This window comes from Marmota marmota, unplaced genomic scaffold, assembly GCF_001458135.2.
Source record: "Marmota marmota marmota unplaced genomic scaffold, marMar, whole genome shotgun sequence".
NCBI classification, from domain to species: domain Eukaryota; kingdom Metazoa; phylum Chordata; class Mammalia; order Rodentia; family Sciuridae; genus Marmota; species Marmota marmota.
In genome coordinates, this window is record NW_025999960.1 from 11,852,112 (window position 1) to 11,867,850 (window position 15,739).

At 36.7% G+C, this 15,739-nt stretch overlaps 1 protein-coding gene and 1 long non-coding RNA gene across 4 annotated transcripts in view; one reads left to right on the forward strand and one right to left on the reverse strand.

Moving 5' to 3' along the window:
- Positions 1–15,739, forward strand: part of Ano6 (anoctamin 6) — a 196,445-nt gene that overhangs the window by 111,884 nt on the left and 68,822 nt on the right. For all 3 annotated transcript variants that reach the window (XM_015493241.2, XM_015493240.2, XM_048802579.1), the window contains 4 exons: positions 11,057–11,122; positions 12,254–12,541; positions 12,749–12,862; positions 15,034–15,149. In XM_015493241.2, coding sequence (XP_015348727.1) covers positions 11,057–11,122; positions 12,254–12,541; positions 12,749–12,862; positions 15,034–15,149 — 584 coding nt within the window. The remainder of the gene's footprint in view (positions 1–11,056; positions 11,123–12,253; positions 12,542–12,748; positions 12,863–15,033; positions 15,150–15,739) is intronic.
- LOC125616645 overlaps positions 1–15,739 on the reverse strand; it is a 135,369-nt gene that overhangs the window by 5,627 nt on the left and 114,003 nt on the right. The gene's annotated exons all lie outside the window — the stretch shown is intronic.

Consider the following 15,739-nt stretch of genomic DNA (forward strand, 5'->3'; position numbering starts at 1 on the left):
GGTAGAGAGAGAGGAGGGGAGGGGAGGGGAGAGGTGGGGAGGGGGGAGGGTGGAGGATGGGAAAGGCAGCGGAGCACAACAGACACTAGGATGGCAATTTGTAAATCAATGGATGTGTAACTGATGTGATTCTGCAATCTGTGTATGGGGTGAAGGTGGGAGTTCATAACCCACTTGAATCAAAGTGTGGAATATGATATGTCAAGAAATTTGTAATGTTTTGAACAACCTACAATAAAAAATTTAAAAAAAAAAAAAGTCGAATGAGATCTTTTTGGAAATATTTAAAACTTTATCAGGAAGTTTTAGTATGATGAACACAGTATATTACTCCATTTAATGAGGTCTTAAATCTTGTAAAGTTTCATAACGATGTCCATGAAGATCTTGTACATTTTTATTAACTTTTCTTAATTATTTTAAAATTTTGTTGCTGCTGTCAAAAACATTTTATGTTGCAGCTTATAGCTTATGGTTGTGTGTAAAAGAAGTCTGTTGATTATTCTGAGTTCTACCCAGGAACCTTGATAAATTCTTTTTACTTCTAATAGTTTCCAGTGCTGCTTTTAAGTTTTTTTTTTTCAAATGAAGACCATCTTGTCTACAAATGATGACAGTTTTGCTTGTCCTTTGCTGTCTTACATATCTTCCTTGTCCAATTGCAGTGGTTAAGATCTCTAGAACAAAACCAGCAACACACAGACACCACTATTGTACTGTTCATGATTTAATGGGAATGTTCACAAAATTTCCTTAAATGTCACACTTGCAGTAAATTTTTAAATTTTTCTTAAGAAGTTAAAAGGGCTCGCTTTTGGTCCTAGATTCCTAGGACCAAACTAATAACTGAGTTTTAGGCTTTATCAGTTTTGGGTTTTTGTTTTTGGTGCTTTTTTTTTGGGGGGGGGGTACTGGGGATTGAACCCAGGGGTACTTATTCACTGAGCCACATCCCCAGCCCTTTTTTATTTTTTATTTTGAGACAGGGTTCGCTATGTGGCTCAGAGCCTCCCAAGCCGCTGGGATTAAAGATGTGCACCACTGCACACAGGTCTTCATTAAGTCTTAAGTACAAGATGTTGTTCCTTGGTATGCACAAGTGGTTGGTTCCATGATCCCTGTGGATCCAGAATCCGAGATGCTGATGTCCCCTATATAAAATGGCAGTTTTTGCATGTGACCTATGCAAATCTTCCCATATACTTTATATTATCTCTAGATTATGTGTTATGACTAATATAGTATAAATACTATGTAAATTTGTTGTCCTGTGTAGTTTAGATAATAATGGTGAGGAAAAATATCTGAATATATTTAGTATAGGTACAGTAGTCCCTCCCCCTCCCCGAAGATTTTCCATCCTCATTTGGTAGAATTTGTTGATGTAGAGCCCATGGATATGAAGGGCTGACTGTATGTGGTTATTTTTGATTGAGGTAGTAACTAACAATATAGATAACTCAAAAATTTATTCTTACTGGCCTTAAAGATATATATAATTTTCATAGTTATATGCTGTCTATGCTAACACTACATTAAACATTTACGTTGATGAATATTTGATGCTTATTTGTGGAGTATTAAAAATGTTAAACATATAGATGTAGAGAATAAAATGGTGGTTACCAGGGGTTAAAGAATACAAAATTTCAGCCTGGAAGAGGTAAGTTCAAAACATCTATTATGTAGCATGCTCACTATAGCTTGCTAATGTACTGTCTTGTTGAAAATTGCTTAAAGATTAGATCTTAAGTGTTCTTACCACACACAAAATATATGTAATGCATATTAGTTCAATATAGTCTTCTGCAATGTATACCTGTTTTTAAATAACATGTTTTAAATGACAAATATTTATAGAATTTTTAACTTTCAATTAAAATAAAGAAATATTAGGAAAGTTAAAAAAAACTTTGAAGTTACTTATGGAAATATCTCAAAAATAAAAGTAATTTGATGAGTAATCAGGATGAAAGAAGTATAAAGGAAGAAAAATAAAATGAAGTATGCATGCCTAATAAAATTATTTATTATAAACCATAAGATCTGTTCAGAAGCTAAAGGTCAGTTGCAAAATTGTCTCTGAGCTTCCTATTTGCATAAGAAAATCAGAGAATGTTGTCAATAACGTGATCTAGAGTTTCAATACAATGTAAATAAAGCTGGTTCTTCAAAAGAAATGCAGTGATCTGGAGGATCCTACAGAGCCTTCTAAAGCAGAAGGCATGACTGAATAAAATGAAAATTGCCTAACTTCTCCATATTGAAATATAAGGGGATGGCAAAGGAGGAGATAGAAACTATAAGGAATCAGAACACTGTACAGAATTTCCTGAGTTTGACATACTTGGCACATTCCATGAATTGGAAAGTTGAAGCTGATGTTAGAATAGCCTGAGAGGAGATAATGGCAACCGGTGTTGTGTGGTTTTACCTTCCCGGGTAACTTGATAGATGTTCTGACTTTCATTACAGGGAGTGAAATCCAGGTCTAGCTTTGATTCCTTAATATTTTAGATGAATACAATCTTTATATTTTTATCTTTTTCCTTGCTTTCACCCTACTTGCATATACTAAGGTTGGAGGCTAAAAGAAATAAATTAAATTAGAATCAGCAGTTTCAAATTACAGCCACAAAATGTGTTGCTGGTTTAAGCATGTTTGGTTTTATTTTTGAGTACTCAGCACAAAAGCAACAAATCCAAATCTTGATGCTTATTTCCAAAATGGGAAATATCCCTGGGCTCAAACCTTTAAAATAGAGGGCAATGAAATCTTGGGAAGTAAAATCTGATTATTCCATTTCAATTCACTGAGAACCTTAGCAAGATATTTACAAAGATATGGAGAAGAGAATACTTTTTTTTTTTTTTTTCCGGATTATTCCTCGTGAAGTCTAGCCTTGGGTTTAAATAAATAGGCCATCATTTGTTCTACTGCTAACAGTCACCTGTGTCTCACCTTTTTAAAGATCATATGTAAAAGGGTACAGGGTTGGCAAAAATCAATTATACCAAATTCTCATATGGAAATTGTGTGAAGGGGAAAAAGAATCACAAAAGAATAGCTTCTTGCGTGTGTCATAGGAACAAGGTTTCTTAAACTTGTCTGATGAGAAGAGTCATCCAGCTAAAAATAGATTGTCCTGGCCCCATCCCATCCCTACTGAATCAGGATCTCCAGAGGAGGGACCCAAGAAGCTGCAGTTTAGAAAGCTCTTCAAGTTGTTCTTATAAACAGATGACTTTAGAAAACAAACATATAAAATGTTTTCAGTGGTTATCTCAGCAGTTAGATTATAGTGATTTTTTTTTCTTCTCTAAAAATTTGCTTTCCTGGTTATTCACAGTAAGTATTTATTCCTGTGTAATTATACCCAAAATGTTAATTTAAAAAGTACATCTAACTATTCGATTCCATTCTGTGCTTATCATTTAAAAGGATCTGTCCCCTCCTGAACACACTTTACCTACTTGAGTAAATTCCTCCTCATATAGATCCACTAACAGGAAATGTTTTGTTGCCAACAAGTGAATTTAAATTAAGCTGTGGTTAAATAATTTCTGTATTCTTCTTACAAACCTTCTGGAGCACATGATATGTAACTAATAAAACAGCACGTAAAGTAATTAGTAATTTTTTGCAGCAACTAAGTATCTTGGACTTATTTTTTGTGCATTATTGAAGGATTAACAAAGGTTAACAAGTGGAAAATAAAATGACAAACATCATTACTTTGCCTAGCAGAGCTATAAGAACATTTGAAATTATCTGTGCATATTTCATTAATATCAACCAATTTGGTCTTAGTCATTGCAACTCCTCCTGCTTTTGACACCAAAAAAGCTGGGTGCCATGAAGAAAATGTTAGGAATTGGTGTTTACAATCAGTATTATTACTGTGCAATTCACAGGCAAGTCCTTTACAACAGTGACTTTATTAAGCCAAAATGAGATGTGTAATGTGTAATCTAAGGTACTTAGGGACAGAAAACTGCCTTAATTGTGCCAGTCTGTCTTTTGTGATTTTGATTGCTTTATTATTTATTTTTCTGACAGCTTTATCCATCTCTTAAAAGAAGTATAAATAAAATTTCACTTTCTGGACACTGGTAGGTGCTCTTGTCCATTTTCACCAAGGGCTGGTGGAGCTCTTGGAAACATTCTCCACCAGCAGTAATAGAATCGTGTATATTTCTTGTAATGTACATAAGTCCTCAAAGCAGTCACTTTGGCTTTAATAGAATTCTAGTAGGTTATAAAAAATTAAAAAAATAAATCTAATGGCAATGCAGATGAATTTGCTCCCCTAGAGATACAGGAATTTATAGCACAATTTAATTTATGACAAGTTTGTGTTTTTTTTTTAAAGCTAGTAAGTCTAGTTTAATCATTTTCTGCTGCCAAATACAAATCATATGCCATAGGCTAGGTTCAGATCTTATATGGAAGGTTTTCCAACAAGGCTCATAGATAATTTTTGGTTAAAAATTGTATGGCCTCAGATATTCATTTATTCAACAAATATTTATTGAGCAATGGCTGTGTCAGCCAATATGCACTAGTAATTATCTTTCATTTTTAACATGGTAGACAGCTAGCTCTACACTAATTTTTCAAATGTCAGGAAGAGTTACTTGTGCAAGTGTAAATTCTACAGAGAAGTAAAGATGATTTCATATTAAAGACTTAAGCAATCTCTTCTTAAGCAGGCAGTCTTTTCCTGTTATGTGCCTGTTTGACCAGTACAACACATATACTAATTTACTTTAGCTTTCTGACACACTAAAAAAATTGATCTGGTTTGATCAATTTTTAAAATATTCTACTGGTTTTTCATGAATTGCCATGCCAAAAGAAAATAACAAGAACTGTCTTATTAAAGTAACACCAAGATGATATAATAACATGTTTAAGCAAATATAAATGTCCTATCCTGATTCAACTGTTCAAGTATTTATAGTTGGTGGTGAAATAGAGGGCATTATAAGCTAACTCCAAGGTCTACCAATTACCTCGAGATAAATCAGGTAAACATCTCAGGAGTTGTTTCTAAAGAACTAGATAAAAACTAAAATGAGATAAATTAGTACAACCTTTCTGGAAGGCAGTATGGCTATACATATTAAAGAACTTAAAACTGAATACACTCTTTGATTTAACAGTTCTACTCTTAGTACTATATCCTGAGGAAGTAATAAAGGATGCACAAAGATTGTTCTACAAGGATTTTCATAATAGTGAAAAATTAGAAACAATCCAAATATGTAATAATTTGAGGTTGGTTAAATAAATACAGTACGTCTCCCTGAGAGGATATTATCAAGGCTTTAAAATGAGTTTGAGGGAAATGTTTCTGATGTTGTCTGCATCTCTGATAGTCACATGTGCTATTCACGCTCCACAGTGACCTTTCTTATTATTCATAGAAATGGGGCTAGCAAGAAGAGAGATGAAGAGGTATCTGTCCCCTTCAGGGGATGAAAAGGATATGTATTCATCAGTTACCAGATAATTAGTCCCAGGACCAGGATGCCAAGTAGAATAGATGAGTCCGGAAGGGAAGGGCAAGTGATTCAGTGTTAATATCCATTTTTCAGTCCCACCAGCAGTGTATGAGTGTACCTTTTTCCCCACATCCTCACCAACACTTATTCGTGTTTGTATGCATAATAGCTGCCATTCTGACTGGAGTGAGATGAAATCTTAGAGTGATTTTTTTATTGGCATTTCTCTAATTGCTAGTGATGATGAACATTTTTTCATGTATTTGTTGATTGATTGTACATCATCCTCTGAGAACTCTCTCTTTAGGTCCTTGACCCATTTATTGATTGAGTTATTTGTTTTTTTGTTTGTTTGTTTTTTCTGGTGTTTAGCTTTTTGAGTTCTTTATATACCCTTGTGATTAGTGTTCTATCTGATGTGTGAGGAGTAAAGATTGGCTCCTAAGATGTAGGCCCTCTATTCATGTCACACTGCTGGTGGGACTGCAAATTGGTGCAACTAACATGGAAAGCAGTATGGAGATTTCTTGGAAAATAGTGAATGGGACCACCATTTGACCCAGCTGTCTCTCTCCTTGGTCTATACCCAAAGGACTTAAAAACAGCATACTACAGTGACCCAGCCACATCAATGTTTATAGCAGAACAATTCACAATAGCTAAACTGTGGAACCAACCTAGATACCCTTCAATAGATGAATGGATTAAAAATGTGGCATATATACACAATGGAATATTATTCAGCAATAAAAGAATAAAATCATGGCATTTGTAGAGTTAGAGAAGATAATGCTAAGTGAAGTTTGCCAATCCCAAAAAACCAAATGCTGGATATTTTCTTTGATATAAGGAGGCTGATTCATAGTGGAATAGGGAGCGGGAGCATGGGAGGAACAAACTCTAGACAGGGCAGAGGAGTTGGAGGGGAAGGGAGGAGGCATGGGGTTATTAATGATGGTGGAATGTGATGATCATTACTATCCAAAGTACATGTATGAAGACATGAATTGGTGTGACTATACTATGTATACAACCAGAGATATGAAAAATTGTGCTCTCTATATGTAATAAGAATTGTAATGCATTCTGCTGTCATATATAAATAAAAAATTTACATAAAAAGATCCATTTTTCAGAGTTCCTGTAAAAATGGGGGTCATTGGTATCCCCTGGAGGGACTGGGGTCATTGGATACACAGTGTGGCTGCAGAATGAGTTACGATTGTCGACTTTGACAAATATTTGTATTAAAAGGGAAAGGCAAGTCTCTAGTACATTTGCAGGATAATTTTTGGTTTTTTTTAGGGTCTAAGAGAAGCTGAGCATTTTGGAAGGCAGAGAAAGGTTAATGATAGTGGCTAATGATTTCTAGGGCTTATTATATGCCAAGTGTCATGTTTTATAGTTTATACCCAGAATCACATTTAATTCTTCAAGATGAAGCTATTTCTTCTCTGATTTTTGCGATGAAACCAAGGATGCTTTGAGTTGAAGTTATTTGCCCAATGTCTCCAGGCTAGTGAGTGGCAGAGCTAGCATTTGAATTTTGATTCTCTGAAAATAACCAGTATGCCCAAAGGTAAGAGGGGAAACCAAAGTTGCAAAAGCTGAAGGTATCATTTTGTAGAGTAGAATCTGAGAGGAAAGAGCTCCTTGAATGTGATGAGTTGTAGCCTGAGTTTAGAAATTCCATATAGAGAAGGCACCAGATCTAGCCTGTACTATTCAGTTTGTTGTGTTCATGTTATGTCACTGATGTGATCAAGACAGGAGTAGTTTGTGTTTGGTATGTTTGATGACAGAATGGCCCAGCTTTCTGGACCTTACCCCTTTTGTCATCTCGTAATTCAAACTCCCAAAGTGTCTAGGAATCAGTTCATGCTCTGGACGTTTCTGTGCTGTCTAATGCTAGTACATTCCAGGAATAGAATGTACTTTTTCCTCATTGTATCAGGTAATACAAATGAAGGTTCATGGAAAAGTCGGGGGACTAAGAACAAGGGAGCGCAATTGTTGTACAGTGGTACCTTGTACACCTCACTCCATTTCTACATGATAGGCAGCTATCGGCCAACCATCTGCTCAGTTTATTCATTCATCTGACATTCATTTTGTAGGCCTGTTCTGAGCATTAATGATACTTTAAACATAAAAACTAACATCTCCGGGGGAGAGGTAGTAATTGAAGAGCAGGCAGAGTCATAGAAAGATTTAAAATTCTTAAGAATAAGAAGCATTTGAAATGTTTGTTGGCTGGGGAATAAGAGCAATGAGAGCGCAATGAAGAGAGAAATAGAGACATTACATAACTCAAGAAGAGATATAAAAGGATGTACTTCAGATATCAAGACAGATGATGTCTAGCTATTAATAGGTAGAAGGAAGGAAACCTGCATGAGTTCACAGTGAGCAGCTGCCATCTCCTCTGTAAGGAAGGAAGGTAGGTAGGTCCCCTGTGGAGCATGCTGGTCTGCAAGTTAGATATGCAGCAGGAGGAGCACCTTGGAAATGTAGAACGCTCCCTGGCAGGTGGCTAGGAGCCACAGAGGAGATAGGTGTGCACTGTGGTAGGCCTGACTGTGATGGCAACTGTGAACTTGTAACAAGGCCAGTTAATGTAGTTATTTGACTTGTTTCCTACCAGCAGTTAAATCTTAAATACCTGTTAAGCCTTAGAGAAGCCTCTCTTCTGATTCTCCTATTTTTCTAAGCCCTTGGCCTGAGCCTTCATATCCCAGTTGTGAAATTTCTATCTTCTATAGGGTATAGAAGATACAGGCACGGGTCCTGCTGCAGCCTGCTAGTGAGAGCATGTCAGCTTCCCCATGTACATCCTCAGGGTGAGTGACCTCCCCTGAAGGAGAAGGCCTCATGGTGTCCAATCCTTGCAGAACACTTGTTCCTCTGTTTATAGTGATTTGGTTTCAGGGTAACAGGTTTTCCCTAGTTCATGGTTATGCTCTCAGTGAGGGCTGTTGCTTGAAAGTAACAAAAATAGCTATAAGTTAATAGATAAGGAATTTATCAGGAAGATGTTAGGAGCTCATAGATTCCCCTAAAGAATTTGACAAATAAATGAGTCGAGGCAGCCAGCAGACAGGGCAGAAGCAGTTCTTCACAGACAGCCTGTGAAACAAAGTGTGGTTACTGCCCTGGACACAGGGCTGCCGTTGGCACCATGGACACCCACTGACCAGCAGTAGTCATCAAAAAATCCTGCCACAAGCTCTGCTTCTTCAGTCTCTGGAATTGGCATTTGCCCTCTCATCCACCCCCGAATGTTTCTGCTTGGCCTGGCTCCTTGGTGTCTCTAGCTTCCCATTCAGAGTCTGGAATGGGTGGTCTGATTGGCAAAGTATAGCTCTTCTGCTGGTAGTTGAACGTCACAAGACACCAGGAAAAGGAGTGTGTACATTTTTATCTGTTATAATAGATATAGTAGGAGCTGAAATGTTGGGTGGTCATTTATTCTTGTATTTCATGTAATAGATAGCTATTACAGTGCCATGAAATACAAGAATAAATGTTCCAGTCTTTCTGTTGAGAGGAAGTCTTAGATCACTGGATGCTGAGTTTCTCTGTAATTATCTGTAACAATAGAATAAATTCTTTGATTCTTCAGTATTTTGCAGGTTGCCTAGAAAATAGTGGAACCTCAGGAAATGTTTGTAGAATGAATGAATTTTTTTTTTTTTTAGTACAATAGCCACCCCCACACACCTTATCTTCAGGGAACACATTTCAAGACCCCCCCCCCCCCNAATAAAGGAGTAATCAGAAACCATACAAGAATCAAAATATGAGGATTCGGATCTTGAGTGAAAAAATGCCTCTTAGATAAGAAGAGGAATGAATCTGGTCAACTTCCAAAGTTGAGACTGGGAATATGGCACCAGAAGGGTAGAAAGAGCTGAAAATCTCCCCAGGACAAATTGAAGGGATGGTGGTGAGCAGGGAAGTCAAGAGGATATGAGTACCTGCTGGGAGCAGAGTGGCACTTCAAGTGCTCCGCACCCCCCCACACCCACCCCCCACTCCAGAATTTTTAGGCCAGTTGCTTGCTCACTTTAAGGGAAGTCACAGCTTTCACTGACCCTCCTGTAAGTTACTTTAGTGTAAGCTCTAAGTGTTACAAGCAATAAATGTGCCGTGTAACAGATTATTAAATAAAACAATTTTCTGTGTAGGATATTTCTGCAAAACATGTCAAGATTCAAATTTAGCCCAACACCAGGTATATTTTTTTATCTTTTATCATATGGCATCATCTATGTCACATTTGTTAGGTGAATTCTATGCTGTCTTTATTGTCCCTGGCCGCAGCAGCTCAACCCCAACTTCATAGTAGGCAGATGGTGAATGGTGCTCCCTGGGTAAGGAGCCCAGGCTGCTGGACCTGTGGATTGCCTTGACCTTGACCCAGCAGTTCCACCCTAACTTGTGACTGCTGAAATAGTAAAAAAACACACATACACACACACACACACACACACACACACACACACACACACAGATTTTTTTTTCAGTGAAAGATTGGTCTGGTTTATTTCCTGTCATTATTGGAAATGGTTATTATAGTTCACGTGCTTTATGTCACCTAAGTCATGACATTATGAGAGTCTAAAAAGGATTCTAGTGAGGTTTTCTCTGTTTAGTAAATGAAAAAAAAAAGAAAGAGACACAGGGTTTTTAAAAGTGTCCTGTCATGGTCATAGAGGTGATAAGTAATGAGACTGGAGTTTGAACCTAAGCATTTTGGTTCAGATCTTGTATTCTTAACCTTTATATGTACGCATTTTCATTTCCTAAAGCAGGATAACTGCTTCATCATCAAATGTGATCTTTGAAAGGTCAAACAAGTCTCCACTTTTACATGCTTTCCTTTCATTAGCTTGGCAAAAGCCTTGTCATCTATAATTGAATTTCAGTAATTGCAGTATACTCTCATCTTTGGAATCAGCCATGTGACATGGACAGATATATTATCAATTAATTCCCTATTTTATCGATTCAGATGTTTATAACTTCATGAATAATTTAGTTCAAATTCTCTGATTTTTTTCAAAATTATCTGTGGTGTTCAGCATTCAGGATGAAAGCTACACATTTAATAATTAAACCATTTGAATGCCTAGAATGGAAATAAATTTTAAAAAATTAACACTGAAAAATGACATCAGAGAATGGTATTAAAAAAAAAAAAAAAAAAAAACCTCTTGTATACTCTTAAGAGCCAAAAAGTCCTTTTTGGCAAGAGACTTTTACTTACCTCAAAGGGCAAGAAATTCCAACAGGACAACCAAGGGCCCTCCAAAGTTTTGGGGAATGCAAAAGCATGCCCATCATTCTTTGGAGACCCAACACCTTCAAATCACCAATAGAGAGAGCAGCTTCATTGCTTCAGTTCCATTATGAGCAGATGAATCTCTTTATCAGGACCAAACTAGTTTGCTTTTGTATTATTATTTTTTTTAATGAAACAAAATTGTTTTTTCTGCCTTTGGTAAAATAAAGGTCTAAAATTTTTTTTTTTTTTTTTTTTTGACAGAGAAAAAGACAAGCATATGAATCTAACCTCATCTGCCACGGACTGCAACTAGAAGCAACAAGATCAGTAAGTGGTAGTCTCTTTGCCAGCTTCAGCTGACTATGTTCTTGGGAATTTGCATGGCACTTGGAATTCAAGGATGTCAGTGGCAATGTGCAGTCCTGGCCAGGATGCTGTCATAGACTGGAAAAGGAGTAGGTCAAAATTGACATTCTATAGGAGATATTATTTTTTTCTCATCAAAGACAACAAATTTTTTTAATAGCCAAGGAATTTAATAATGAACGCTTGTACAACAGATTATTTCTTCCTTTAAGAAACTTCTAGAAGTTTTTTTAACTATAAAAATAATAGTTTATGGTAAAAATGAGAATGTAAAAATAGGGAAAATAAAAATCATCTGAATCTTAATCACCCAGAAATAACCTTCTGAAAGTCCTTCTAAGAAACTTTTCTGCCTTCAGATATGTATATTTCCTCAGATGAAATATGCACATAAACATCAAGTAATTGAACCATTTGACTGTCTAGTATGGAAATAAAAATTTTAAAAATCTGGAGTCTTTAATGCTGAAAAATTACATCAGAGAATGGAGCTTAAAAAGTCCCATTTGTGTACCCTTACCAGCCAAAAAGTGTATGTGTGTGTATGTGTGTGTGTGTGTGTGTTAGTCCTTTCAAAAGAGGAATTATTATTTCATGGTTTCATAATTTGCTTTTCCCTTAATATATAATAAAAGCGTTTCTATACCAATAAATATTATTCTTTGGCATTTTTAATGGCCACATAACATAATGAATAGATATATAAGAAATTAAGTAGTCCATTTCTAGTTTTAGAAAATTAAAAATTTTTATTAGTTATAGCATTACAATGAGTGTTCTAGTGTTTCCAAATCACTAATTTGGATGGAGTGATAGACGAATTGGTAAGGTTAGTTTTATCATTTAAAATGTTATTTTCATAAAAGAACTCTGATAATGATTTGAATTACTTTGTTAATTCAAACTAAGGAGTTATCTTAAAATTTTATATGGGTTTGCAAATCTATTTTTATTTTATCTTCACTCATACTGGTATCCTCTGGGCATATGTATTTTTTTTTTTTTAACTGCCAGCCCATTAAAAAAAAATGTTTTAAATTTTGAAAATAGTTGGTTTGATTTCCTGGTCCATGTTTTATTCTTCCCTTACAGGTTTTGGATGACAAGATTGTATTTGTTAAAGTACACGCACCATGGGATGTGTTATGTACATATGCTGAGATCATGCACATCAAATTGCCTCTGAAACCCAATGATCTGAAAACCCGTTCCTCGGCCTTTGATAGTTTCAACTGGTTTACCAAAGTCCTCCGAGTAGATGAACGTCTCATCAAGCCAGAGCAAGAGTTTTTCACTGCCCCATTTGAGAAGAATCGAATGAATGATTTTTACATTGTTGATAAAGATTCCTTCTTCAATCCAGCTACCAGAAGCCGCATTGTGAGTCTAAACCAAATTTAGTTTCTGTCTTGGGGTGATTTGGAACCTACTGTTGAGTAATTAGTGATTTGGTTGGTGTGGTCTGATTTTTTTTTTTTTTAAAGCAGCAAAAAAAAAAAAATTCCTTCAGATTCCTGTTAAGTAGTAAACAGTGACTGGATTGGTTTGTTCTGCTCTATAAACCACATTATTTTGGAATCGTTTTAGGTCTACTTTATCCTCTCCCGAGTGAAGTATCACGTGGTAAACAATGTTAGCAAGTTTGGGATTAACAGACTTGTAAGTTCTGGAATCTACAAGGCAGCTTTCCCTCTCCATGATGTAAGTCAAATAACAAAAATGAAGTTAAGAGACCTAATGTATACTCTTAGTGTTGACAAGAGAGAAGTACTGACCTTCCTAAACTTATGTCTCTTTCTTGGTAACATAGAGATAACATACTGAAGGCTGGAGTTGTATGTAGCTCAGTGGTTGAGCACTTGCCTCACAAGTGTGAGGCACTGGGTTTGATCTTAGCACCACATTAAAAAAAAAAAAAAAAAGGCATTGAGTCCATATTACAACTAAAAAAAGATAACATACTGCAAGATTATGAACTTGCTTAACGCAAGAAAGAACCAGACTGTTTTGTTCACTAGTGGATCCCAGGCATAGAGAATATGCTGTGTTTAAAGGAGTAGATGGATGAATGAGCCTTTTCTTTCCTGCAGTTTACACACACTGCCAACAGATGAGCAGTCACCCTATATGAGCATCTCTGGGGCCCAAAGTCCTATTCTGACACTTTGTAGCTCTGTGAACTTGTGAAAGACACTTAGCCTTTCTGTGCCTCGGTATCTTCATTAATAAAGTGGGAATAATAATATTCCTTACTTCATAGAATTGTTATGACGATTAATTAAATTAATCCATGCTGATGTTATTCCTTAGCATACAAGAAGTACTGTGTGCTAGCCATTTTCATAATGACTGACAAATATTTTTTATCAACCAGAAAAGTATGAGTTCTTTGTAACCAAATAGGTGTTAGAAATTCTCATTTATCATTTTCTGCAACACAGACTTCTTCCCTCTTGAAATACTATTTTCAAATCATGCCCTGTAATATTCAGGCCTTTAAAAAAGCATCTATTAGGCATGTGTCACAGTGGCAAAATCCCAGATTGGCAACATTTTTTAAGGACTACAAGTGGAGACCACAGCAACCCCTTGAATTGAATTGCACTTCTCTATCTGGTAGCATCTCATATTAAGTGAAATTTTAAAAATGTGACTGATTTAATGATTCCATAAATGCAGGTACATGATGTCTGAAGTTGTTTACATAAATTCTGTTATTGAAATAAATACCACATTTCATTGCATTGTTACTTTGTTATATTTAGTTTAATCAGTTTATCAACCTGTAAAACCAAAGAAAACAAGGACTGAGATTGATCAGTACTACTGTGTAGTATGTTTATGATGAATGAGGACAATACTGAAGTGCACGGTGTACAAAACTAGGACACCAAACAGCTACTCGATACACTTGACTAAACAGACAGGGGAGCTGGGTGGAGAAGCAGATGCTGAGCTTCCTAAGAAATCCTATTTGGCCATTCAGGCTGACAGTCTGCATGTTTTATTTTTATGCTCCAACAAAAATTAACAACTGTAGTGTGATATGAACTTTGGGGACACTTGTAAGTAGTTGTTCTGAAGATTAATTTGGAATGCCAGAGTTCTGGAGTGTTTGGTTGACATTTGCCCACGCCCAGGTCTTTTCCACTAAAGCATCTTAGAATCGCAGTGGTCCCACATCCTGGTCAGGGAATGATCCTGTGTGGTGGTTGGGAGGGAAGTAGGTAGAGGTGAAGGCCAAGACTAGGCAGGGTGGTAATTGGGTTCTAGGATATGAAGAAGGAAAATGAGTCAGACGGGAGAAAGGGTGATTGAATGTAGGCAGAGGCAAGTTTTTTTTTTTTTTTAATAAGCTATATAAATAATATGATGTCAAGTTGCTTTGTTGTTTATATTCTATATGTTGTTATAGAATAATTGCTGAATTGGGAAAAATGAAACCTGGGTTTTAGAATTGGCCCTGCTGCAGGCTTGTCCTGGCCCTGGTTCCCCTATTGTCCAAGGAGACTGTAGGCTTACAGATGTTCCTCCATTGTGGTGATTTTGTCACTTGGGTGGCCCAATTCTTCATTGTTCAGGGCTCCCCCATGAGTAGGCTGGTAAGCATCCCTGGGGCTCCCACTGAGTTCCTGCATTGCTTCCCAGAATCACAACATCTGAGCATTCATCTCTACATTCACAATTAGTCCTAAGAGAGAGAGTAGTAGCCCTGATTTAGAATCAGTAAAAATTAGATGGTATTTCCATCCCTTCCAGCAAGTGAGGGCCCCTTTTTACAAATGGCTGTGAAGTATTAGTGCCACCTTTAATAAACACATTTGTGGAAACATGATGATTATGGTGCTCATTAGTCTCCTTTTGCTTCCCAGTGCCAATTCGGCAGTCGGTCAGAGGACCCCAGCTGCCCTAATGAAAGGTACCTTCTGTACAGGGAATGGGCTCATCCTCGAAGCATATATAAGAAGCAGCCTCTTGATCTTATCAGGTGAGTTGTTGTAGAGAACCCTGTAGTGGGAAGCATTCAGGGTTATCTTCGTAACATGTAAGTATGATGATATTCAAGACATATTGCCAACCATGGAAGTTCACCCAGAGCGCTGAGCTTTGCACTTTTTAGGGTGTTTTACTGAGGCTTCATTTCCTAGGCATGATCAACTGACTCATCACCCAGGTGACTTAGTTTCTAGTCCCTTCGTATTCCTGCAGGTATGGCCATGGTTCATAGCCCTAACTCTAATCATGTGATTGGTCTCTCTAGCATGACCAGCCCTATTCTCATTCATCTCGTTAACATAAATTAGGGCCCACTATGACTCACTTCCTGGGCATAAACTATCAGGTGTGGTCTGAGGGGCCCACCATGAATAAAAAGACTTTCCTCTCTCAGGATATTCCAAGGGGTTAGAGGTAACCTCCCAAGAACCAGGAGCAAGGACCCACCAAATTCCTTATTGCACAGGAATAAATGTTAGGTTTAATTTATGTAATATGGTAAGACAAGTAAATTTTCACTGCTTTTCTGGATGTGCTGTTAGGTACTATTTTATTTTATCTCACAAGAAATAATGAATAACT